General features: G+C 46.7%; 2 protein-coding genes across 2 annotated transcripts in view; one reads left to right on the forward strand and one right to left on the reverse strand.

Moving 5' to 3' along the window:
• Doc2b (double C2 domain beta) overlaps window positions 1–9,769 on the forward strand; it is a 28,696-nt gene extending 18,927 nt beyond the window's left edge. The window contains exons 6-9 of the mRNA XM_052756026.1: window positions 121–278; window positions 5,177–5,258; window positions 6,196–6,292; window positions 6,771–9,769. Coding sequence (XP_052611986.1) covers window positions 121–278; window positions 5,177–5,258; window positions 6,196–6,292; window positions 6,771–6,907 — 474 coding nt within the window. The 3' untranslated portion in view covers window positions 6,908–9,769. The remainder of the gene's footprint in view (window positions 1–120; window positions 279–5,176; window positions 5,259–6,195; window positions 6,293–6,770) is intronic.
• A 5,359-nt stretch (window positions 9,770–15,128) lies between these two features.
• Window positions 15,129–25,849, reverse strand: part of Ywhae (tyrosine 3-monooxygenase/tryptophan 5-monooxygenase activation protein epsilon) — a 33,933-nt gene continuing 23,212 nt past the window's right edge. The window contains exons 4-6 of the mRNA XM_052756033.1: window positions 25,549–25,755; window positions 22,372–22,508; window positions 15,129–16,133 (exon numbers count right to left, since the gene is read on the reverse strand). Coding sequence (XP_052611993.1) covers window positions 16,081–16,133; window positions 22,372–22,508; window positions 25,549–25,755 — 397 coding nt within the window. The 3' untranslated portion in view covers window positions 15,129–16,080. The remainder of the gene's footprint in view (window positions 16,134–22,371; window positions 22,509–25,548; window positions 25,756–25,849) is intronic.

Here is a 25,849-nt window from a genome sequence, read left to right on the forward strand (position 1 = left end):
CCCAGCCTGGCTGAGCATCGGTGAGTAGACATCCAGGGAGTGAGGTTATGGACAGCCTTACTGCTCAGCCAAGAAGGTAGAAGCAGACCAGGACAACAGAATGACCACCCTCTCCTACAGGTGGACAAGGCAGAGGACAAGTCCCTGGAGGAGCGAGGCCGCATTCTCATCTCACTCAAGTACAGCTCCCAGAAGCAGGGCCTGCTGGTGGGCATCGTGCGCTGTGCACATCTGGCTGCCATGGATGCTAACGGCTACTCAGACCCCTACGTGAAAACGTGAGTGTGCGCCCAGGCTCCCCTGCTCTCCTGCGTGGCTGGAGCTGGAGCCCAGCATAACAAGCACTAAGAGGGTTGCCTCAGAGCAGTGGGGCTTTGTTCGCCAGGGTGTTTTCTTCTGGGTTCCTTTTGTGACTCTGGAGTTAAGTACCAGCCATCCCATTTCACAGATGGAGAAACTGAAGCCTGCAGAAGGGGCACCCACCAGGAGAGAGAACAGTCCTCTCTTTTCGGTGATGGGAGGACACGGTCACATGTATTCCAGGCTGCCCCTGAGTGTACTGTGTAGCCAAGGATGACCTTGAACTGGATGGAGATCATGCTGCCCCTACCCCCTGACCACTGCAATTGAAGGTGTGAACCACCACACAGGAACTTGCAGTGCTGGAGATCAAACCTGGGGCTTAGGGATGCAAGGCCACTAGTGAGCCAGGCTCACAAGCAAGTTGGGGGAGGAGGCAGGGCCAGTGCCAGGAGCCAGGAGACTAGGGGGGCCGGCAAGAGACCTTTGCCAAGTCTTCCTGTGTGTGCCCAGCCCTGTGTCTACACTCCCTACCACTGACAGTAGCACTAAGGACAGACACTGGCTAGAGTTTGTACAGTGGCCTGGGTCCCACAAGAGTAGACCTGGCTGGGTCAGGCTGCACTCAGAGATCCAGGGGCAGGTAGAAGCAGGTGACCTTTTGGAGACAAGGTGACAGATGCCACCGAACCCACCCTCGGTGCATGGAGCTCTTCACAAATGATGTGAGTTGTCACTGAGTTCACAGCGACACTCTCCGGAGAGGAGCCTTGGGGAAGAATTCAGCTCGACTCACAACGCCCTGTAACGTAGTTCCAGGGGCTCTGACGCCACCTTCTGGTCTCAGAGGGCACCAGATATATACATGGTGTGCATACATACATGCAGGTGCCCACAGATATACATAAAATAAAAACCCAATTTTAAAAATCTAAAAAAAAAAAAAAAAGCCTTCTTCTGAGCATGTGCAGACTTTTTCCATGTCATTATCCCCTAAGCAACAGAGCCATGGACATGTATGCAGCATTTCCGTGGCTTAGGTTATCAATACGTGACCTAGAGACCACTTAGAAGTCTACGGCGGGCTGTGGCAGGTTCTCTGCAGGTGCCAGCTCATTTAACGTAAGAACTTGGGCATGTACAGATGTGCCCTGGAGTGCATCTTCCACAGACACTGAGGGCCACTGCACTTCTTGAACCTTGCAGGGCAGTCCTGAGTGGAGACAGGGAGGCATGGAGCAGCAGGACTGGGAGGTCAGCGGGGTGTGTCACCCCCCCACACACACACACACCTGTCACACTACATTTCTCTTGAGACAGAAATGAGATGCGGAGCCAATATGGCATGAACATTTTAAACTGTGTTCGGTGCCAATCTGCTGGGTGGACTCCAACTCCAGGTCATGTAGAGGGTGACGCAGAACCTAGGGTCTTCCTTGGTACTGACTTGCACAGACAAACTGACTGAAGCCCTAACAGGATGCTTTCACAGCTCGAGGCTCCTCCCTGCCACTGAGACCATGTCAACACTTGTTACCTGTCTCTGAGTAATGATGAGGAAAGGCTGGAGAGGTTAGTACAGGTGAAGTTTCTTCCTTTTTCTTTCTGTGAGGGATGGAGAGTAGGGATTAAGGCAGGGTCTCACTATGTACCCCAGGCAGGCCATGAACTTGTAATCTTCTTGCCTCAGTCTTCCAAAAACTGGAATTCCAAGGGTGCATCACCAAATCCAACCCTCAGATGGTTGAATCTGAGGGTCTAGGGCCAGCAGATATAGAAAGTCAGCTGTTTTGCTCTTACCCCAGGAGTTCCTTAGCTCCTGGCATCCTCTGGCCTGTTGTCTATCCGAGTAGCGTCTCTTGTTGTTTGTTTGTGCTCTTTTGGGGTACTGGCCACCCAGCTCCCAAATAAATCACACAGGGAGGCTTGTTCCTAATTATAAATGCCCGGCCTTAGCTTGGCTTGTTTCTTGACAACTTTTCTTAACTTAAATTATCCCATCTACCTTTATGTCTCTGAACTTTTTCCATTCTCTTACTTCTGTAAATCTTACTCTCACCCCGAGCAGCTGGGTGGCTGGACCCTGGAGTCCTCCTCCTGCTCTCACTACCTCCTCCTTTTTCTCACTTCTCCATCTCTCTTCTTGCTCCTCCCAGATTTCTCCCTCTATTTATTCTCTCTGCCTGCCAACCCCACCTGTTTCTCTCTTCTGCCTCGTTATTGGCCATTCAATTCTTTATCAGACCATCAGGTGTTTTAAGACAGGCAAAGCAACACAGCTTCACAGAGTTAAACAAATGCAGCATAAACAAAAGTGACACATCTTAAGATAATATTCCACAACAGTCACCTTCCCCAGATTTCACAGCAAACATCAGATGGATGCTGCCTTGGGCCAGGCTTCATCTGCAATGAATGATTTGTCCAAGGTTCACCCACACAGTACATGTACTGGAGACTCCATCTTTGATATGGCTGCATAGCTCTCAGCATGTATGTAAAACATGAGCTCATTGTTAATCAGTTTGCCAGTTGAAGGACATGTAGGTTGTTTAAATTTCGCATGATTGTGTGTAAAGCAGCCATTGACATATAATTCAGGCAAGGCTGTGCACACATGAAATCTCAGCACTTGGGAGGCGGAGGCAGAGGGTAGGGAGTTTAAGGCCAGCCTGAGCTACATACTGAGTTCCAGGGAAGCCAAGCTGTATAGCAAACTATGTCACAAATACAAAACAAATCCCGAAGTGTTTGTGTCGACATACATTTTCATTTCTCTTCCTTACCACTAATCTTTGTTAACATGTACTTTCTTCTTTTTCTTTTTTTTTTTTTTTTTTTTTTTTTTTTGGCTTTTTCGAGACAGAGTTTCTCTGTGTAGTTTTGGTGCCTGTCCTGGATCTCGCTCTATAGACCAGGCTGGCCTCGAACTCACAGAGATCCTGGTTCTGCCTCCCAAGTGCTGGGATTAAAGGCGTGCACCACCACTGCCCAACTAACATGTACTTTCTAATATGTGTTTCAACAAGCCAGTATTGTATATGTAACAGAACCTCAACTTGAAGCTGGGTGTGGTGGTCACATCTGTGATACTAGCACTTAGGAAGTGGAGGCAGGAGGATCAGGAATTCAGGGTCATCCCAACCATCCTGAGAGACTAAAAAAAAAAAAAGTTCATGGATATGGAAGTCAGAGGATAACTTGTAGGAGTCCTTTCTCTCATTCTACTATATGTGCTCCAGGCAGAGGGATCGGGGAGTATCCACACTCACATGGGTGGGCTTGGGCAGCAAGTGCAAAGCTCCCAACTGTAGGCAGACTTTTCTGTCCCACCAGCCAGCTCTCAAATAACCACACAGAGGCTTATCATTAATTATAAATGCTAGGCCGATAGCTTAGGCTTGTTTCTAGCCAGCTCTTATAACCTAAATTAACTCATTTGTATTAATTTACTTGTTGCCATGTGGCTCATGGCTTGTTACCTCATCTTGTACATGTCCTACTTTCTCTGCATCTGACTGGTGACTCTGCCCTTCTTCATCCCAGAGAGCTCTCTCCCTGTCTGCAAGTCCCACCTAACCTCTTCCTGCCTAGTTATTGACCATTTAGTTCTTTATTAAACCAATGAGAGCAACACATCTTCACCATGTACAAAAAGATGGTTCCACAACACCCAGCAGCCTGCTAGGCCGCCAGTAAGGATTTTTAAACAACAGCACTCAGCTTTTCCAAGGCCAAAGTTTGGCAAAAACCAGGCAAGAAGCTTGACTCTTGTTGGCAGGCCTATGGACATGTTAAACCTCCAGGAAACTAGTCATTCACTGTGTTGAGGTTTCCCAGTAGACTGAGTAGAACACACTTAGCGGAAACAAGGCATTTGTCACACCATTGTCTGTGCAGGGACAGGGTGGGAGAGTCTACGAAGGAGAGTTCAGAGGCCTCCTGCATTCCCAGCCTGTGAATGACCTCCCTGTCATGGAGAAAGGAGATTGAGCCTGGCTTCCAAGCACCACTCTTGCCAGCCATGTGACCTTGGGCAAGTCACTCCACCTCTCTGGGCCTAGGGTGGATTAAAGTCTATGGAGGGGCCAGGCAGTGATGGTGCATGCCTTTGATCCCAGCACTTGGGAGGTAGAGGCAGGTGGATCTCTGAGTTCAAGGCCAGCCTGGTCTACAGAGTGAGTTCCAGGATAGCCACAGGTACACCAAGAAACCCTGTTTTGGAAAAAAAAATCTAAGGAGGGAAGGGCAGGAGTTTCACCATCCCTCTGGAGGAATCATCCCCGATAACGGCCAAAAGAGAACCTTCCTAAAGGCTCCAACAAAGGAATGATGCTTACCCAGCTCCGAGGGTATACTGAAAAATGGAATTTTACAGTTAAAAAGAATGGAGTTTATGGTGTGTGAATTCTTAATAAATCTGGTGTTGGTGGGGGTGTTTAAGCTCTTAGCTCTTGGGGCTGGAGCTAAGAATAGCTTGTAGAGCATTGCCTTATGTGCAGGAGAGCTTGGGTTCAGTGTCAAGCATTGCAGTGTCCCCCACCTCACCCCCTACTTAAAAAATAAAAACGACAATTCCTGAACAAGGGATAAACCCTACTTTACAAAACTGGCTTTCCTGTGGGGGGTGCGAGCTTTGTAAAGATCAGATTTCCAGAGAAAAGAAAGATACATCCTCTTCTGGGGACGCAGGTGTGCTTGGGTAACCATGTAGCCACCTCAGTGTTGCCCACAGGTGGGCAGGCTGGGGACTCAAGCGTTAGGACAAAGGTAGTCAGGGATGCATGTCCAGGGCAGAGCCCCATAGCACTCTGCTAGCACCATCCGCAGTCCACAGCGCTCCCCAGCCTCTGACTGTCCCCAGTTATCTTTCCAGATACCTGAAGCCAGATGTAGACAAGAAATCCAAGCATAAGACCGCAGTGAAAAAGAAAACACTAAACCCGGAGTTCAATGAGGTATGGCCAGGCTGGGGGGTGGGGGCTGGGCTTCACGAGGGGCTGTGGGGCTCCCCTGGGCTGGGTGGGAGTCTGGAGGGACCTGGTTTTCAAAGGGGCACTGTGGGAACTGGAAAGTGATGAGAGGGTGGGGAGCAGCTGCCAGAAGCGCCCTCAGTCATGGTGGGTAAGGCTCCACCGGATTGCTTGGCAATGGGGACGCACATGGGACTAAGGAACCTTCTAGAAGGTCTTGTTGATGGAGGTAGGGTTGAAAAAAGAAGGAATGTTGAGCAGCTCCTGGGTTCCCGGTTCCCTTCTAGATGACAGGGTTGGGAAGGGAGGTATGAAGACAATGGGGAGACACTCTAGGTGGGATGTGGGGATTCAAGACACCCCAGCAGACATGGCCAGACAGCTGTGAATACAGTCAACACAAAACCACAAACTTACTAACATACTGTGGAACTTTTTTGCAGTTTCTGTTTGGAACTCAATTGCACAGTTCTCAAACTTGAACTTGGTAGATGAGAAGGTCATGGCACAATGCCTAAAGGCCGGACAGGACAAGTGGGTGCCCAGGCCCTCAGAACAGAGGGTGGCACACAGGCCTGGGGCTCTTCACTGAGCAAGTTGGGAGAAACCCCAGAGCACCTCAGGCCTGACTGAGCCCAGGATTCACAGGCAGAAGCAAGGCCAGCCCTGGAGGACAAGGGGAAGGATGACAGAGACTCTTCACTGGACAATTAATTGCAGCCAGGGGGTCTCGCAGCATCTGGGGGCAGCTTCTGGGACAGAAGGGCAGGGGGTGGAGGGTGGGGCCTGCTTAGTCTCTCATCAGGCAGAAGCCGGCCAACTGGCTAGAGGCATCACACACTGACCACTTCCATCCCTCAGCACATCACAGACCCCTCTCAGCCACGTGGCCTTGGCTCTAACACCCTCTTCTGGCCAGCAGGAGTTCTGTTATGAGATCAAGCATGGAGACCTGGCCAAGAAGACCCTGGAGGTCACTGTCTGGGATTATGACATTGGCAAATCCAATGATTTCATCGGTAAGGAGTACAAGGGAAATGCTGTTTAGCCGTGTGCCTGTCCTGGGCAGATATGGGTCCAAGAACCACTTACCCCTAGTGAATGGGACCTCGGATACTCCCTGGACTGTACTCATGACAAGAGATGGGCCCAGAGAGGGAAGGGGCCCTGGGAAGGGCTCACAGCAGTTTGTGGGGGACCTAGAGTGATGACGGTCAGCACCTGAGGCTGGACTCAGAGCCCGAGTTTCTGGTGGGTGTTTCTGGTGCACACTAGGCCACTGTAGCCCTTCCTTCCCTTTTCCGTCCCTAATGTGTCCTGGCACCCTGCCCCACACTGCTCTGGTCCCTGACAGAGGAAGAATATGACATCAAGCACCAGGTCAGGTGGGCAGGGTGTGGCTGGAAGCCAGATGCTGTCCACCCACAGCTGGGCCAGAGGGAGGACCCAGACACTGAGTCACTGCATCCCCGGCTGCCCCTCTGGCCTCTTCCACAGGTGGCGTGGTTCTGGGCATCAATGCCAAGGGCGAGCGCCTGAAGCACTGGTTCGACTGCCTGAAGAACAAGGACAAGAGGATCGAGCGCTGGCACACGCTCACCAACGAGCTCCCAGGAGCTGTGCTCAGCGACTGACTGTCCCATCTGCTGCCACCCACCATGCCACCCGGCCCACACAGGCCCTGCCCGGGGCTTTCTCAACTGCCATCAAGGGCTGTGGCCCTCACAAGGGGCAAGATCCAGGTTGTCTACTCGGGCACAGCCACTGCAGCCCCTGCTTGGAGGCCACAGAGCATCCAGCCCTGCCCCGTTGGAGGGACAAGAAGACACAACATTGGACCCGTTTCAACCCCCTGGGGCCCAGGAGGGCTGGAGTTGGGAGAAATTCTGGGCCTCAGCTCCGCCCAAAGGAAGGGCTATCTAGGGTGAGGACCTGTTGGAGGTGAGGGGTGGAACACATGCTGCAAGCTCAGAAGTTGGGGTACCCTGGCTGCCTGGGGACCACAGAGGAAGGACTATGGGCCGGTGGAGCCCAGGACTCGAGGACAGACAGACAATGTAGCCAACTGGAGCTTCCAACTCACTCATGCCTGGTATTGATGGACAGAGCCTGTGAGCCCCGGCGGCGGGGAGTTCCTGACTAGCAGAGGATCTGGTCTACACATAGCCACAAAGGAGTGAGGCACACAGGACCAGCCAGTTGTCTGCAGGGGCTGTGGGTACTGCTGACCGCTAGAGGGTGGAGGGCAGGGAAGGCGTCTTGGCGGGAGTCAGGGTTCAGCACAGCCTTGAAAAGCCAGCTGTGGCTCTGAAGCTAAGAGAAAGCCAAATACAGAGATTAGGAGGCCTGAGGTAGATGCCAGGGGACACAGACAGAGAGCCGTGGGGGCATTGCAGCATTAGGCTTTGAGGCAGGAGCTGGGCTTGGGAATGTGTACAAGCACTACAGGGAAACTGAGGTTGACTGTTCAAACCCAAGCTCTCCCATTTGATCTTGCTCCCAAGGGGCCTCAGTACTCACTGCTCCTGTTCTCAGCAGAAGCCTCTTTCCCGCAGCGTAGAGAAAAGGGAAAGGGACCCTACTAGCATGAAAAGGGGCAAGAGTTCCTCCTGCCTGCCCATCTCTCCCTTCCTCATCCCCTCAGCTCAGGCTGGTGTTGGGTCCCGCAGGACTCCATGACATCCTAGACCTATCAGGACAGTGGGTTGATCTAGGAATAGCGGTGGAAAACAGCGCCTTGTTTGGGGGAAGGTGTAGGGGTGGGGCTTCTGCCCTCAGGAGCTGAGAGCCCGGGCCTCACTTTCTGGGATAGGGTGCAACACGTACCAATCCTGAAGCTCCCAAATGTCTCCTGCCAACTGGGGCTCCAGGAAGACAGGAGAAACAGAGAACCAAGGAGTTCCACCATCATCTCAGAGCCATTTGTTCAACCCATCACTGGGTGACAGGCACGGGGGTCCCGAGAGGGGAGATACCCGAAGCCCAGCACCTCCTACAGCTAAAATAAGGCCCCAGGGTCACAGGTCATGATCCAATCCCAAGTGTTCACCAGCCTTCCCCACTTGGCAGGGAAGAGGTCTCTGTCCCCCACAGCACCCAGCCACCTGTTGCTAATAGAGACTGGGTTTCCCTCTTGGAAAGGCTGTGCCTATGTTAGTGAATTGGCAGGCACTTTCTCACTGACTCTTCACCATCTTGTCGGGGGGTGGGGGGGTGGGGGGGCCTTTGTCAACCCATTTTACAAATGGTCTCAGAGAAGTTGGTAAACTTCTAGGGCCACCAAGCTGGGAGGGGCTGAACCAAGTTTTAACCGCAAGCCCTTTAACTGTTTGAGGCTGAGGACTCCTTTCCCTCCTGAGCCGCTGGGGCTTGGTGAGGTCTGTGTTACAGACACATCTTGTTAGTGCCGGGCACGTCACACTCTAGCTGGCTTTGAAATCATCTGTGCCATTTAGAGTTTACCAAAAGACCACAGCCAAGCCCTGGAACTCGGCTGCCCTGCGCCTAGCCTGTGGTCAAGGGACTTTTAGTGTCAAGGCTGGTGTTTTCCCCACATAGCTAGAAATGGGAGCCTCTTGGGGCCCAAGGAGGGTGTTTCAGCACACCTGGTTGAGCTGAGTAATTGAGTGTTTGCCCTTCGGGGTGCCCTGTTCTGAGAGGAGCCTGGCAGCCTCCTGAAGATACAGAAGTGTTTGTTAGACATTAGGTGACTGCTGAGGCCCAGCAAGAGAGCACGCGCAGGTGGGACAAGAACCTGGATCCCTCTGTTGTCCCAGGCAGTAAGTGGGCGTGGCCTCAGAGATGGTCCTTGTGAAGCCTGGGTGGGAGACAGGGCTTCTAGCCAGCTGGCTTGTGTGTGAGTGCCCAGGCAAGAGCCCACTAAAGGGATGGAACTTTCCCGGGGCCCTGGCTTGTCTAAAGCCCCAGTACATTCCATCTCTGTTAAAGGAAAAGCCCTCTGAGAAGTTGCAGAATCAGTTCATCTTTTCACTCCAAACGGGTATCTTGCTTCTGGTCCAACAGCGCTACAGAGAGGAAATCTGATACCAAAAACAAAGGTCATTCCAAAGTCCTGTCATCCACCTAGCGTCCTGGTCTCCGCCGTGCCCGCAGCCACCATTAGCCAATCCCCGAACGGGCCGTCTTCCAACCCTGAGGCGGTGACCTCCTGACCTCTAGTGGCGAGAACGAGGAGCTACACCTCCGCGGCCGGCCCGCCTGCCGAGCCCGGACCAAGCATGTCCAACCCTTTGTCCTCCAGCCAAGCGACCTTCCCGATGCATGGATGCTGGCGGGCTGTCGTCGACGCGGCCTCGTGCACTGCTTACAGTTTTACTACCACGTGACGGCTGCAGAGTACGTCCTCAAACTGCAGCGCCACGACACAATTTTTGTACTTTTCGTCTGACCTTCCCGAAGGTGTCCTTTTTAAGTCTTATTTGTTAATATTTATAACGATATATAACTCAAAAGTAAATGGAAACGTTGTACTGCGATCGCACTGGTCCGGGAGACTCCTTGGAAGATCTGGAGGGCACAAACGAGAGGGAACTAGGATTTACATGTCACGTGTACTCTTTGTTTTTTGAAATGGTCCCACTTATAAACCAGGCTAGTATCCAATTTATGGTGATCCTCCTGCCCCACATTTACCCTTCACTAAGATCCCATTTGAAACAGGCTCCCAAGTTACAGATGGGGAAATCGAGGCTCATAAGTTCAAATATATATATATATGGGGCTGATCAGATGCACTTGCCACACAAGCTTTAGGACCTGAGTGTGATTCCTGGAACCCAAATTAAAAAGGCAAGATGAAGCCGGGCAGTGGTGTCCTACACTTTTAATCCCAGCATTCCAGAGGCAGAGGCAGGTGGATCTCTGAGTTCAAGGCCTTCACAGTCTAGAGAGGAAGTTCCAAGGCTACACAGAGAAACCCTGTCTCAAAAAACAAAGCAAACAAAAAAGGGCAAGATACTGTCTGTTGTGGCGCACACCTTTAATCCCGGCACTCAGAAGGCAGAGGCAGACTCAGATCTCTGAGTTTGAGGCCAGCCTGGTCTACACATCCAGTTCCAGGACAGCCAGGGCTACATAGTTAAAAGACTCTGTCTCCAACAAAAAACAGGATGTAATGTGACAAATTAATAATCCCAGCAACTCCTGGTGCCAGATGGGAAGTGGAGATGGGAAACTGTCCAGAGCCTTCCCGCCAACCAACCTGGAATAAACACCTGAGAAACAAGGTGGAGGATGAGAACAGAAAGTTATCCTCTGACCCACACACACCAGGTAAGCCAGCTTGTGCACTCTCTCTCAACCTCCCTCCTTCCCTTCCCCACCCTTTCCTCTCCCTCACTTATACACACAATAATTTTTTTTTAAATAATAAGTTAAAATGTTTGTACAAACCACACAGGGTTCAAGTCCAGATCTCCGGGGATGTGCGGCCAGGATCGGTGTTACTGGCCAGCAGGTCTTCAACAGGGCCGGGGAACAGTGTTAATGCTGGGTACCTAGGAAGATCATGTGACCTCCACAGATGGATCTGATGGACTTGAGGGGCCCAGAGAGGGCACTGGGGGTGGAATACCTGTTCCAGGTGGAGGGAACAGAGGCAAGCTTGGTATGGGAGGAAACTTCAAGGAGCCCAATGTGACCAAGTGGAATGGGCAAGGAATGAGGGCAGAGTACCACAGTTAGGCTGTGTAAGACTTGACAAAAACTGGCCAGGGACAGCTAGGCACTGGTGGCACACGCCAACACTGGGGAGGCAGAGGCAAATGGATCTCTGTGAGTTTGAGGCAATCTTGGTCTGTGAGTTCCAGGTCATAGAAGGCTACATGTAGAAACACTGTCTTCAAAAACCAAAAACTGGACAGGCATGGAAGTTCATGTCTATTCTTGAATTTGGCTGAAGATTTGCCAATCAGATCTTATCTCAAAGAACTTTGTTTCACTGATTCTCCCTACTGTTTCTCCTACTTCCACTTAGGTCCCTTAGACTGTGACCCGCATCACTTCTGGGGATTTGCCCGTTGAATCACGTGAGACCTAACTACCCATGAACGACCCTGTGCAATGCTTTCATTGTGCCCCATAGGTTTTGGCATGCTGGTTTTTGTTTTGGTTTTCGCTCAATTTTAGTTAACCTTTACATTTCCAATGACTCAATATTCCAACGTGTTGTTCACTCTCCAGTTTGTGTGGTATATTCCACAGTTTTTGATTTCTAGCTTTCTTCCACCATGGCTGGATGTAACGAGAAACAATCCATACACAGTAGACAGATTTCTCAGTTGGTGAAGAGCTAGCTCTGCAAACACAAGAACTTGTTTGGCCACCAGAATCTGTTTTTTGAAGCGCGTGTGCGCGTGCACGCACGCGCGCGCGCGCGCGCGCGCGCACACACACACACACACACACACACAATCTCTTTTTTAAAAGAGGAGAGGCTGGAGATGGTTCCGAGGTTGAGAGCACCAGCTGCTTTTCCATATGATCTGGGTTTGAATCCCACCCGACAGCTCACAAATGTCTGTAGCTCCAGTTCCAATGGCGATGTCCTCTTCAGGGACTGTATGCATGTGATGCACAGCTATACATACGTGCAGTCAAAACACACTTTTTTTTTTTTTTTAAAGCAGGACTGCTGGGCACAGAGGAATATACCTTTAATCTCAATACTCAGATTAAGGCAGGAATTAAAGGCCAGCCTGGTCTACGCCGGCAGTGGTGCACGCCTTTGATCCCAGCACTCAGGAGGCAGAGCCAGGCAGATCTCTGCAAGTCTGGCCTAAAGAGATCCACGACAGGCACCAAAACTACACAGGGAAACTGTCTCAAAAAAAAAAGGCCTACCAGCTAAAGCTACATGACAAGACCCTGTCTCAAAACAAACTGACAAAACTGGGTCTCAAGAGAAAGCTCAGGGGTTAAGAGCACTGGCTGCTCTTCCAGATGATCGAGATTCCCAACATCCACATGGTGGCTCACAACAGTCTGTGACCCCAGTTCCAGGAATCCAACAGTCTTCTGGCCTCTGTGGGCACTGCACACGGTACAGACACACAAAACATCACTATACATAAAAACGCAGATGTAACTACGTTTCTGACTCAACTCAATGTTCAGAGGGCACTACAAAACCAAGAGCTCAAACTCTGGGCGACACCCTTTGCAACCCAAACCTGGGCAGTGGGAGTGACTATCCCTGCAGGGCTCAGGACCTTCACAGCCTCCTTGCTTGTTCATCTTTTAGCATTTGCTAGAGATCTAAAAACCGACCCCATCTCTCCTTCTGACTTCATAATTACTTTAGTAGATTTCTCTGTGGCCTCATGTAGTAAAGGCTGGCCTGTCCATTCACTATGTAGCTGAAGCTAGCCTTTGACCTGGGATCCTCCCCTTCAACTTCCTCAAGTACTAGGCAGGTGGGTTTTCTCCTTATCAAATTTGCTTGGAAATGCTCACGAAGGGCTGGAGATGTAGAAGCCGTTTAGGGAACTTGTTCTTGCAGAGGATTTCTAGCAACATGGAAGCTCACCACTGCCTCTAACTCCAGTTCCAAGGCCTCGATCGGACTCCTTCAGGCTTCTGTGAGGAACAGGGACATACACAGAGGAGAAACACTCATACACATAAAACTTAAAAACAAACTTGGCCGGGCAGTAGTGGCACATGCCATTAATCCCAGTCTTTGGGAGGCAGAGGCAGGAGGATTTCCTAGTTTAAGGCCAGCATGGGTTACAGATCCAGTTCCATCCATAACATCTAGGAATAGAGAGAGAAACTCTTGGGAAAAAAAAACAAAAAATGTTAATGCTCATGCATCTTAAGTTTGCTCACTAGCTACAGGGAGTCTACACACTATGGACAATGGCCAGGTCTGGGGTAAAGCCTGATTGGTTCATGCTGTCCACTGTGCAAACTCCAGGTTTTACCCTCAGCACTACCTACACCAGTGTGGTGGCACACACGGGTACTCCCAGCACCTGGAGGAAGCAAGTTCAGTCATCCTTAGCTGAATTCCCAGGCCAGCCCGAGTAACATGAGACCCCAACCTCACAACAAAACTAACAAAATTTAAAACAAAAAAAAACTTAAGACATTATTTCATCCTAACAGACTGTGTGGGGACTACCCCCAAAGAAGTATCAGGCTCTCGGGGCTACGGGTGAATGTCCTCAGGGTTGTTGTTTCTGTTTTTCAGAGTTTTTTCTGTGCAGCCCTGGCTGTCCTAGAACTCACTCTGTAGAAGACCATGCTGGCCTCGAACTCAAGAGATCCGCCTGCCTCTGCCTCCCAAGTGCTGTGAGATTAAAGGTGTATGCTACCACCACCTGGCCTCAGTTTTGATTTTTAAAGATACACTATTTTTAAAAAAAAAATCTTGAGTATATACACCACATACTTGCTAGTGTGTGGAGGGCAGGTGTCAGATCTGCTGGAACTGGAGCTACAGGCAATAGTGGGTGACCAGTTCTGGGAACGGACTTGGGTTCCAGAATGTATTCTTAATCACTGGGCCATTTTTCCAGCCCTGTCTCCACTGTTTAACTAGATCAAGTCCAGGAGTCACACAGGCATTAGTGTTCAGTGCAGTAATTCTCTGAATGCCCACATTACCTAAGTGCCTTAAAAAACTGTCTCAAGGCTTTATGACTTTCTTGATTTGGGCCTTAAGTATCTGGAAATTGAATGCTGGCTTATAAAGTGATCAATCATCTGAAAACCCCCTTATGGAAAAGGAATTCACAAAGTCATTATTTCAACTGCTGGCATGTCCTAGAGATAAAACTAAAATCTAGCCGGGCGGTGGTGGCGCACGCCTTTAATCCCAGCACTTGGGAGGCAGAGCGAGGCAGATCTCTGAGTTCGAGGCCAGCCTGGGCTACCAACTGAGTTCCAGGAAAGGCCAAAGCTACACAGAGAAACCCTGTCTCGAAAAACCAAAAAAAAAAAAAAACCCAAAAAACAGAAAAAACAAAACAAAACAAAAAAACTAAAATCTAGCCCGTGAATGCTTTTAATCCTAACAATTTGGGAAGGTGAGGCAGAATGGCACCTTTGAGTTAGCTAGTCTATGTGACTGTGACCTTTCATAATAACCATGGTCCTCCTCTTTGAAAATCAAAAAGTTAGGCCCCATCATCCACTAAGTAGTTCAGTAGACACATCCACAGTAGATAGTGAACCGTGAGTAGTGTTTTCCAATTGCAAACATTCTTTCAATCCCAGCACTGCAAGAGAGATGTTTTCTGACACGGGGTATTTACAAACGCGCCGTGCTGCCCATGCAAACACTCACGATTGCTTACTGCAGCACCTATGTAACAGGAGAACTGGATACACCTTGGGAGGTGTTCTGAGGACCTCAAACATTCAGCAATGGTAAGTAAGGGAGACCCAAGTACACACTACCATACACACTGCCTCTGCACAAATTATGCACATGTTGCAGATGTTTCTTGAAGGAGGATACTAACAAGTGAAGCAACTGCTCTCTTCTTACCACTAGCTTTTGCAGTGAGGACGTGTACTTTTTCCTTTAGACCAAGGAGGATTATCCTGACACGCTGAACCTTATCTAGTTGTACACCCCAACATTACACAATAGAAAATGATCCATAGCTACACCTGTGTTAAATATGATTGTTGTACTTTAATGATAAACATAAATATTGTGTTGCTAACTCGTTTGAAAGACAGGACATGTAATCTACTGACTTGGTTGTTCAACACCACATTACAAGCAGTTTCCCCACATCCCAAATACATATCATTGGGAAACAAATGTTTTATGGAAGATAAAATGGGGATTATTTTCACATTCAGACAAACAATACTGTCAAATATGTTTGGACTAGAGATTTTATTTTAGAAGTATAAAGGATGGAGGCGTAATATATTTGGCATTTTTAATTTAGGTTTGTTTTATTTAAGTTTAATGTTAATTCCATGCTGTGTTTCAGTAAGAACAATACAGATTCTGTATCTGTGGCTCCAGTCAGATATCCAGTAGTACAAATTAGCTTCAAGTTACACATACTGAACAAAAGAGGTTGAGCGAGCGAAGGAGGAGGAGGGAAGGAGGCTGAGGAGCGAGGGGAGGAACAGAGTTGAACACGCATGCAGGCTTCCATACCACCTTCAATGCTGACCTGCTTCCGAGGGGGAGGAGTCGGCAAGAATGAGCAGCCACGGATTGTTGAACTGTTACCAGCACCGTGCTTTTCAGCAACACTTCAGCAGAGTTCCAAACACATTTTACAGCAAAACCATTACAACAAACTCCCCCAAACACCTCAAGCTAACACCCAATTAAGTTTAAACATTGGTATAAAATTCAATTTAAACAATTAAAAAAGGAAAAATGACAGCACATATGCCTCTATCGTGTGATTAATCTTTCTTAGATGCATCACCTAGAAGTCTAACGGCTTTCAAACGTCATTTCCATTTCTAATGATGATCTTGCCGCATGTGGCTGGAGACAATACAGTAATGCTGAAACAGCCTCTATGCAGTCCTGTTAGTGTCGTAAAGAACCTAAAAGCTGGGACCAGTAAAATCCACAGAAATTCACTCTTGCCTTTAAGAACTTCTGAAAACTGTTTGTTGTTTTAAAAAAGGGGGAGGGGAGAAAAAAAAAGAAAAAGAAAGAAAAACAACAGGGCAGGAACCTAAATTCTGAGACCAAATGTGAAAGTCAAATTTGGTGGTTCTCAGTGACAATGGGGAACTTCCGAGGGAAGGGGAGGGGGGGGTGGTCAGAGATGTGTTCTCTTGTTGGCTTTATTGTGTCTCACTGATTTTCATCTTCCACATCCTGCAGCGCTTCTTTATTCTGCTCTTCACCTGTAAGGAGGAACAAGGCACAATGACTTCACACTGTCACATGCTCTAATGCTCACAAAGACACCAGTCCAATCCAAGAGTTCCTAGTTTTACTACAACTGTTAGCAAACTCAGCAGGCAGAGCTTCTAACCTCACATCTGAGGTGCTTAAACCAAGAGCTGCCAACAACCACAGTCCTGAAACAGTCAAGTGTTAGAGGATGATAAAATTAAGACTTTGAAAGACTCAGAAATCAAATGTCTCTGTTAAACAAGCAGAAAGATCACTCTTACAGTGACCTTCAAGGCTTCGTGTGTTTCTTGGGCCAAAGAGTATTTTTGCTTTTTACTTTTTGGGGTGGCAAGGGAGGGGCAATCTACTCACAAGCTCAACACCAGCTATCCTTCTAGGGAATAAAAGCTCTATAGGAGTTCTATGGTGTTTGAGGAGGATGTGCTACTGTACAGGAATATTTCTGTGTGTGGTGGCCAGACAGGCCCAACAGTGGATTCTTTCCTTCAGAGTGAAATACTCGGTCACTGAGGTTATCCTAAAAGGGCATTTGGGCCAGCTCTCATGCTCTTTCTCTTTACTCTTTGAACTAGCCTGCCAAGTTTCACATTTCAACTGCACTATGACATGCAAGAGAAAGCCAAGTCTACTCACTGGAGGGTCATCTACCTACTTATAAGCACTAATCAAGTCAGCCATAGTAAGAAAACATGCGAAGCTTTTGCTAAAAAAAAAAAATGATCCAACAGGTAAAAATTACATTCTTTTGTACATTATTATATGGAGAATTACTAGTTTGAATTAAAAAGCCCACTCAGTTTACCAAAGGATAGGGTGTATAGCATATACTTAGCATCATGCATAATGCTCTATGTTCAACCCCTAGCAACTCAAAAATAAGAGCACACATAATCACACACTCAGTTAACTGCTACTAAACCAATTTTTAAAATGCTACTAAACCACTAAAAAAAGAGAGCAATCTAACAATAGAAACAGCTTAGATGATAAGCTTTCCATTTATAATGTGTAAACATGGAGCATTTATACTAAGGCCAGCTTTTAAACAGTGACGCATCACCACAGCAGTAAGCATCAAGTTAAGAGCTCTAAAATTTCTTGTAGTAAGAAGTTTGACATTGATGTGTGATTAACAAGTCAGGTCTTCATCACAGCACAAAGGTTCAAGGCCAGCCTGAACTACATACTGAGACCCTGTCTCAAAAATAAAGCACAGGGAGGGTTTAACTTGTAAGACAGAAAAGACATGCAAAGACAAACAGAACTGTCTCCTAGGAAAGAACGGAGGGAGGCCAGCCCTCCAGAGCAACGCATCCAAGCTCACAGGCTTGGATGTTCAGTCTCACTTGTAACAGGAACACACTGGCAAGTGTGCCAACAGAGCACACACAAGCTACTGGCAGACACGGCAAGAGTCTTAGCCACTCAGACACAAGTCATGAAAGTCACTGCATACATAAGGCACACCCAATAGACGAGGCAGGGCGCAGGCCATGGCTGCCTCCAGACTTAGCCCCTGAGAAGGTAAACAGGTGAGTCTGTGAGGACAGACAGGTGTAACAGGCGGCAAGCATGATTAGTGAGAAGAAAACAAAGCAGAGCTCCCTGGACCACAGCAACGACTTACAAAGTAGTTCTAAGGGAAAGAAGAGGTGGGCTTTCCTTTAGGAATCTACAGTCAAGAAGAGAGGGAGGGAGAACAATCAGATGAGCACATTACAGGAAAATCAACCACAACAGGACAAAGGACACACCCACGAGTCCCTGGAGTCAGCCCTGGTCTTTCCACCTGAAGAAACCTCAAGAACTGACCTGTCCAATTCTCCCCTTTACTCCTAAGAAACCTTTTGGAGGTTTATAAATGGGGAGGGGCCCACAGATACATGGTTTTGCCCACTCCAGGAGAAAAAGGAGCAGGCAGAGCATACACCTTTCTTCTCTATGAAACAGTCCTTTTAACAGTGTGACCCCATTAAAGAATCTCTGTGCTTCACACATGTGCTGCAGCATGCACATGGGCGTGCACAAGCACACACACACACACACAGGCACAGATTTTTTATTTAAAGGATTGTCTTCCTGGGCTCGTGAGATAGCCCAGCAGTTAAGAACACTGGCTGTTCTTGAAGAGGACATGGGTTCAGCTCTCAGCACCCATGTGGTAGCTCACAGCCATCTGTAATTCAAGTTCCAAGTGATCTGACACCCTCTTCTTGCCTCTGCAGGTACCGGGCAGGCAGGTAGGCATGTAGTACACAGGCAAAACACTCATAAAATGAAACAAAATGTTCTAATAAATTAGACCAGTCATTAGCATCCTCTACGGGAAAAAGACATACAAGTAGGTAGGTAAAAGAACACATCATTAGACATTCTCAATTCGAACATTTAATAACACTATTTTTCATGACCAGCAGTAAAATAAATGGGCTAACTTTAGCCAGGCAGTGGTGGCACACGCCTTTAATACTAGCACTTGGGAGGCAGAGGCAGGTAGATCTCTGAGTTCCAGGCCAACTTGGTCTACAGAGCTAGTTCCAGGACAGCCAGGACTACAGAGAAACTATCTTGAAAAAAAAAAAAATCAACAAAAAAGTGCTCTAACTTAAGCTGAATGATGGAAAACTGCTAATCACACGACAGAAATGTTTCCACATGTACACCCTCACATGGAAGAACTCAGCTGTAAAATGCTTGCTATACAAGCATAAGACCACATAAGAAAAGGCAGGTATGTGGTACACGCTTTGAATCTCAGTGCTGAGATGGAGAGAGAGATCTCTGCAGAATTGGGGAGCCACCCTAGACAATCAGTATGACCCAGAGCAATGATAGACTCTGTCTGAAGCATGCGCATGCACGCGTGCACACAAAGTGGATGGTACCTCTGGCCTCCATAAATACCAAAATGCCCCCCCAACCCACAGAATTTTTAATAATTTATAGGGCCCAGTAAGATGGCCCATATAAGATGACACTGTCATGCAAGCCAGACAATATAAATTCAATCCTCAGAACCCAAGTAAAGGTGCAAGGAACATGAGCTAGGTGTGGTGGCACACCAGAGGCAGGTGGAACTGAGATGGAGGCCAGCTCGGTATAGGCAGAGAAACCAGGAGCACACCTCACCCTAAGCCGTTATCTTCAGACTTCCACGTGCACATATTCCACGCACACCAAAACAAAATGACGTTTAAGTAAATTGAGTTTAAATATGTACAAATTATATTTCATTTATTTAATGGGGGAGGGGACAGGGTTTCACTATGTAGTCCGGGCTGTCCTGGAATTTACTGGTATACCAAGATGGCCTCCAGCTCAAAGATCTGCCTGCCTCTTAAGTGCTGAGATTAAAGGCAAATGGTTATGTTACTTTTATTGATGCTACTTTATCACTGATGATAGTTTACAGCAGAATTATAAAATTCGAACTTTGCAAACTTCATAACTTAGCAACATTATATCGATGGAGCTCAAGTAGGCCTCAAATTTATTATACTCAGGAAAAGTACTCTACCAATTGAAAATCTTAAAAGGCATTTTAGGCCGGGCGGTGGTGGCGCACGCCTTTAATCCCAGCACTCGGGGAGGCAGAGGCAGGCGGATCTCTCTGAGTTCAAGGTGAGCCTGGTCTACAGAGAGAGAGAGAGATCCAGGACAGGCACCAAAACTGCTCAGAGAAACCCTGTCTCAAAAAAACAAACAAACAAACAAACAAAAAGCATTTAGAGACTGGCAAGATGGCTCAGTGAGTAAGAGTTCTTGTAAAAACAAGATGACCCCATTCCAAATATCTAACACCTACATAAAAGCTGGGCATGACTGCAAATGTTGACAGCCCACATGCCACATCATTCTGTGCCTCCACATGTGCCTAAGTACCAACACTGACGAAGGTACATATATGCCCACACACACATACTACTAAAATAAATAAAATGGCCTCTTTTTTGTTGTTGTTATTGTATTTTGTTATTGAGACCAAGTTTCTCTGTGTAGCCCTGGCTGTCCTAGAACTTGCTCTGTAGACCAGGCTGGCCTTGAACTCAGAGATCCACCTGCCCTCCACGCTGGGATTAAAGTTGTGCACTCACTATAGTGGCTTTATCAAGATGGTAGAAAAGTTTGTAGGCAGTTCGTATCATGTATCTCATCACAACACCTGTCTTGTAATACATTAATACTTGATGACTTAGTCAGCTTTTAGAAGCTGAACCAAACAAGTTCTTATATTAGTAACACAAGCTAAAGTCAAAAATCAAACTCAATTTTGCCAGAGAAAGGAAATGGATAGCATTCATAACCCAAGGACACTTCCAAGGTCAATACAAAGCATGTCAATCTAAGCAGAAACTGTAGTTAGAAGTAAGCTATTAAATAAAAGCTTCCGCCTGAGTAGCACGCTTAACATGACTACAATTAAAACAGAGAAACTAGCTTGGTGGTGGCGCACACCTTTAATCCCAGCACTTGGGAGGCAGAGGCAGGTAGATCTCTGTGAGTTTGAGGCCAGCCTGGTCTACAGAGTGAGATCCAACAGCCAGGACTGTTATACAGAGAAACCCTGTCTTGAAAAAACAAACAACAAACCAAACCAAAACAAAACAAAACAAAAGCACAGATAAAATTTTGGGGTGGGAGATGATTCAGTGGTTGGGGAGTGCTTGCTGCTCTTGCAGAAGGCATAAATTCTATTCCCATTGTCCATGTGGTGCTTAATTAATGGCCACCTGTGATCTGAGTTCCAAGGGATCTGATGCCCTCTTCCGGCTTCCCTGGGCACTGGACATGCATGAGATGTTTATGCATGCATACTAGCAAAACACTCCTCATTTAAAAAAAAAATCAAGAAATCTTGGGGCTGGAGAAATGGCTCAGAAGAACACGGATCGCTCTTCCAGAGGACCCAAGTTTAATTCCCAGCACCTACATGATGGCTCACACCTTTAACTCCAGTTCCAGGGGATCTGACCACCTCTTCTGGCCTCTGAAGGCTGCAGGTACCCATGTGGTACACAGACATATATACAGGCAAAATACCTCTACACATAAAGTAATTGTTTACTAAATAAATCTTACTTAAAAAAAAAAAAAAAAAATTCCAGGAAAGGCGCAAAGCTACACAGAGAAACCCTGTCTCGAAAAACAAAAAAAAAAACAAACAAACAACAAAAAAAACCACTAATACAACCCTGTATCGAAAAATAACAACAAAACCCCCAAAATGAAGAATAGTGAGCTAAGTGTTAGAACATGTGCTTAACATGCACAGGGATCTGGATTCTACCTACACACATATATACACACACACCTTAAAAACCAACAAATACAACCAACTTCAACTTTTATATTTGAAGTTAAAATTACACGTGCATGCCTCAAACACCAATTACCTCCCCCAAAATAGTAACTTTGCAAATGAAAATCCAAACATGGACCTAAGGACAGATCATTTTATTTCTCATAGAACCCTAGAGGAAAATAGTTGCTTTTTAGAGAAAAAGATTTCTACATAGGGACCAGGGTACAGCCAGAGGTAAATCATGTACCTGGCACACACAGGAGACCCCCATGCAGAGATGTTTCATTAATACCTTAATACCTAATAATGCCATATAGTTTTATAAACAACCTCTGCTAATTCCCTCCCAACTGAACTTCGGGAAGATAAAAGGAAATGATGGGGGCTGGAGAGATGTCTCAGTGGTTAAGATCACTGCCTGCTCTTCCACAGGACCGAGGTTCAATTCCCAGCACCCACATGAAAGCTTACAAACATCTGTAACTCCTGTTCTAGGGGATTCATCAGTGCCTTCCTTCTGGCCTCTGAGGACATTCATGCAGTACAGACATGTAGACAAAACACTCAAACCCATAACACAATTTAAGTTTAAAAAAATACAATAAAAAGGAAATGGTTTCCTGTCATTTTGTTCCTACAATGATTAAAGCAGTATGAGAACTAACAAATTATTATTAAAGGCAAAACTTTTACAGCTTTAAATACTGGCATAATATTTCTACACATGTCTGAAATTGTCAAACAGGCCTTTTACTTTCTATCAAAGGCCAAAATGGCACTTGGGCACCATTCCCTATAGAAGGAATAAACTTTAATTACTGCAGACAGGCTGTGAGTGTGAATTATACACAAAGATTAAGAAACACCAAAAAGAGTTCTTAGAAGAGGCAACCACCGAAAGAGAAACATCTTGGCTTGCTTACCATCGCCCTGCATGTCTGAGGTCCAGAGCGTCAGGTTATCACGTAGCAGCTGCATGATAAGCGTAGAGTCCTTATAGCTTTCTTCACTCAGCGTGTCCAGTTCTGCAATTGCGTCATCAAAAGCTGCTTTTGCCAACCTGAAATGAATGCATCGTCAGTACTCAATTGATAACAAAGATAGCAACAATGGGCTATTTCTCAGGTACTCTGGCAGCCCCACTGATTCAAAGGCGACAGACAGACAAATACAGAAAGATAACTTTAAAAAGAAGTATGTAAGACTCAGTATTTTTGTTCAGGTTGCATTTAATTTAAATAAAAAAATTTTTAAAAATGTATTTTTAGAATTCTGTACGGATGCACCTGAAGGTCAGGTCACAAACTGTCCCAGCTGCCTCTCTCTCACATAGATCCCAAGGACCAAACTCAGGCTAATCCGGCTTGATAACAAGCATCCCTACCAACTCGGGCATCTCAAAGAGATGCTCATGTGGCTTTTTAAACATCTTCCTATACAAAGCAAGACGGGCCTTGGAACTTCAACCCTAGCCCAGAGTATTAACTAACTATATGGAGGCAAGATCTAAGTTCCATACCAGCTAGGGTGTCTAAGTGAGACTGTATCTCAAAGAAATTATATAAATTGTCTCAGCCTTTCATTTCAGGTGGTATGATTACCTGAGGCCTGCACCACCTCACCCAGCTAAGGAACTAACTCTTCTCTTTAAAAAAAAAAAAAAAAAGTTTTTGCTTGTTTGTTTTTTGAGATAGGGTTTCTCTGTGTACCCCTAGCTGTCCTGGATGGAACTCACTCTGTAGACCAAGCTGCCCTCAAACTCTCAAGAGATCCGCTTGCCTCTGCCTCCTGAGTGCTGGAATTAAAGGCACGCATCATCACCCCATCCAAGATTTATTATCATGATTATATGCATTTGTATTTATGTGTTCAAGAGTACAGGTGTCAGATGAGGCCGGAGCATCATATCCCCTGGAGCTCGGGTCATGGGCACTTGTGAGCTGCTTCATATGGGTGCTAGAAATAAACTCAGGCACCCTAAAGTACATACTCTTTAAACTGAGCCATCTCTCTAGCCCCAAGGCACTAATTCTTAATACAATGTATATGAACTATGGCAAATAGGCTAGACTGTGAAAACACTCTACATAGACTACCACCCCAAACCTCCACCAAAATACATGTGTGATAAAGGTATTTTTCTGTCAGGCAGTGGGGTAGTGCACATCTTTAATCCCAGCACTCAAGAGGCAAAGGCAGCAGGATCTCTGTGAGTTCGAGGCCAACCTGGTCTGTACAGAGAGAGTTCCAAAGACAGCCAGAGCAACAAAGAGAAACCCTGCCTCGAAAATCCAAAAAGTTCGAAAATCTTTGGATAAGACAAATGTGGCATATACCTACAATGGATAAAATTCAGAACCCACCTCCACCCGAAAGAAAAGGAGGGGGAAAAAAGATTTGTTTTGTTCAGTGTCTCATGTAGCCCTCTCTGGCTCTGAATGCCTAGTTGTCCTGCCTCCATCTCCAGAGTGCTGGAATCACAGGGCTGCACCTCCACACCCAGCTTTTAGAAGAGGAGGATTGAGACAGGATTTCACACTGTAACTCAGGCTGGCTTCAATTTGCACCCATCCTCCTGCTTCAGTCTCTTAAAGACTAGGATTACAGGCATATGCCACTGCCCCTGGATAGGATAGAAGATCTATAGATATTGTTACCAAGAAAGTAATACAGCAGACAGAAAAGGATAGATACAATTCTACTTATCTAAGATGCCAATAACAAGTAAATTCAGGTCAGAAGAGTTTGGGTGAAGTGATGAAAACGATTTGAAATGGCTAGTACTGATGGTTATAAAAAATTGTGAACATATTAAATTCCACTCAATTACACACATGAAAATTGTTACAATAAATTCTCTGTAGTATACATGTTTATCAGTACAACATTCTTTTATTTGCATTCATGATTTAAAAACTAGAAACAAGTTGATATAAAAATGGAAGAAAGGCCGGACAGTGATGGTGCACACCTTTAATCTCAGCACTCGGGCGGCAGAGGCAGGCTGAGGCAGGCTGTCTCTGTGAGTTCGAGGCCAGCCTGGTCTACAAAGCAAGTTCCAGGACAGGCTCCAAAGCTACACAAAGAAATTCTGTCTGGGGTGGGGAGAAAAGGGGGCTGGAGAGATGATTCAGTAGTTAAGAGTACTGACTGCTCTTCCAGAGGACCCGGGTTCAATTCCCAGCACCCACATGGCAGCTCACAACTGTAATTCCACTTGCAGGGGACCGGACATCCATGGCAAAACACCAACACACATAAAATAAAGGTAAGTAATTTTTTTTTAAAAAAAATGGGAGAAAAGGAGGTTGGAGAGATTGCTCAGTGGTTAAGTGCATTCATTTACTACCCTTCCAGAGGATCCAAGTTCAATTTCCAGCACCCACAATTTGCTCACAACTATGTGATGCCCTGATTTGTTTCCTAGGGCCCATCATAGTAGAAAGACAATCAATTCCTGCACATACACGTACATACACACAAAGTGCACAATTTTTAGTGTGGCAACCGTTTCATAAACACCAGTGATAATATAATTATATTAGAAAATATTTAAAAAATATGCTCATGATGGGAGGTGGTGGCACACGCCTTTAATCCCAGCACTTGGGAGGCAGAGGCAGGTGAATTTCTTTGAGTTCCAGGACAGCCAAGACTACATAGAGAAACTGTCTCAAAAAACAACAACCAGCCGGGCGGTGGTGGCGCACGCCTTTAATCCCAGCACTCGGGAGGCAGAGCCAGGCGGATCTCTGTGAGTTCAAGGCCAGCCTGGACTACCAAGTGAGTTCCAGGAAAGGCGCAAAGCTACACAGAGAAACCCTGTCTCGAAAAACCAAAAAAAAAAAAAAAACAACCAAAAAAGTTCACCAAGAGTATTGTAAGCATTGCCAGGGAAGTGAGGTGGTCAATGTCTACAATTCCTAACAACCGAAGAATGAGACATGAGAACTCAATATTCAAAGGTAGGCTAGGCAAGATCTCAAGACCCTGTCCTAAGCAACTCAAAAGCTGAAGGAACACTAGTACATAAAAATGAAGTCATCAGAAGGAAGCTCTCTGGAAGCTCTGCATGCCATACTGCTCCTCCACCAACTTACCTGCAGGCACGGTCGGGGGAATTAAGAATTTCATAGTAGAATACGGAAAAGTTGAGAGCAAGACCTAAACGAATGGGGTGCGTTGGAGGGAGTTCTGTCATGGCGATGTCACTAGCAGCTTTGTAAGCCACGAGGCTGTTTTCTGCAGCCTCCTTCCTGTCATTTCCTGTGGCAAACTCGGCCAGATACCTGTGGTAGTCCCCTTTCCTACGACACAACATCAAATAAAACCACAATTAAAAATACTTCTTGGGGCCTGACAATTTTCTCTAATACATGACAAAATACAGTTAACAATTAA

Source organism: Peromyscus californicus, unplaced genomic scaffold (genome assembly GCF_007827085.1).
Source record: "Peromyscus californicus insignis strain IS unplaced genomic scaffold, ASM782708v3 Scaffold_3__1_contigs__length_106647218, whole genome shotgun sequence".
Classification (NCBI taxonomy): domain Eukaryota; kingdom Metazoa; phylum Chordata; class Mammalia; order Rodentia; family Cricetidae; genus Peromyscus; species Peromyscus californicus.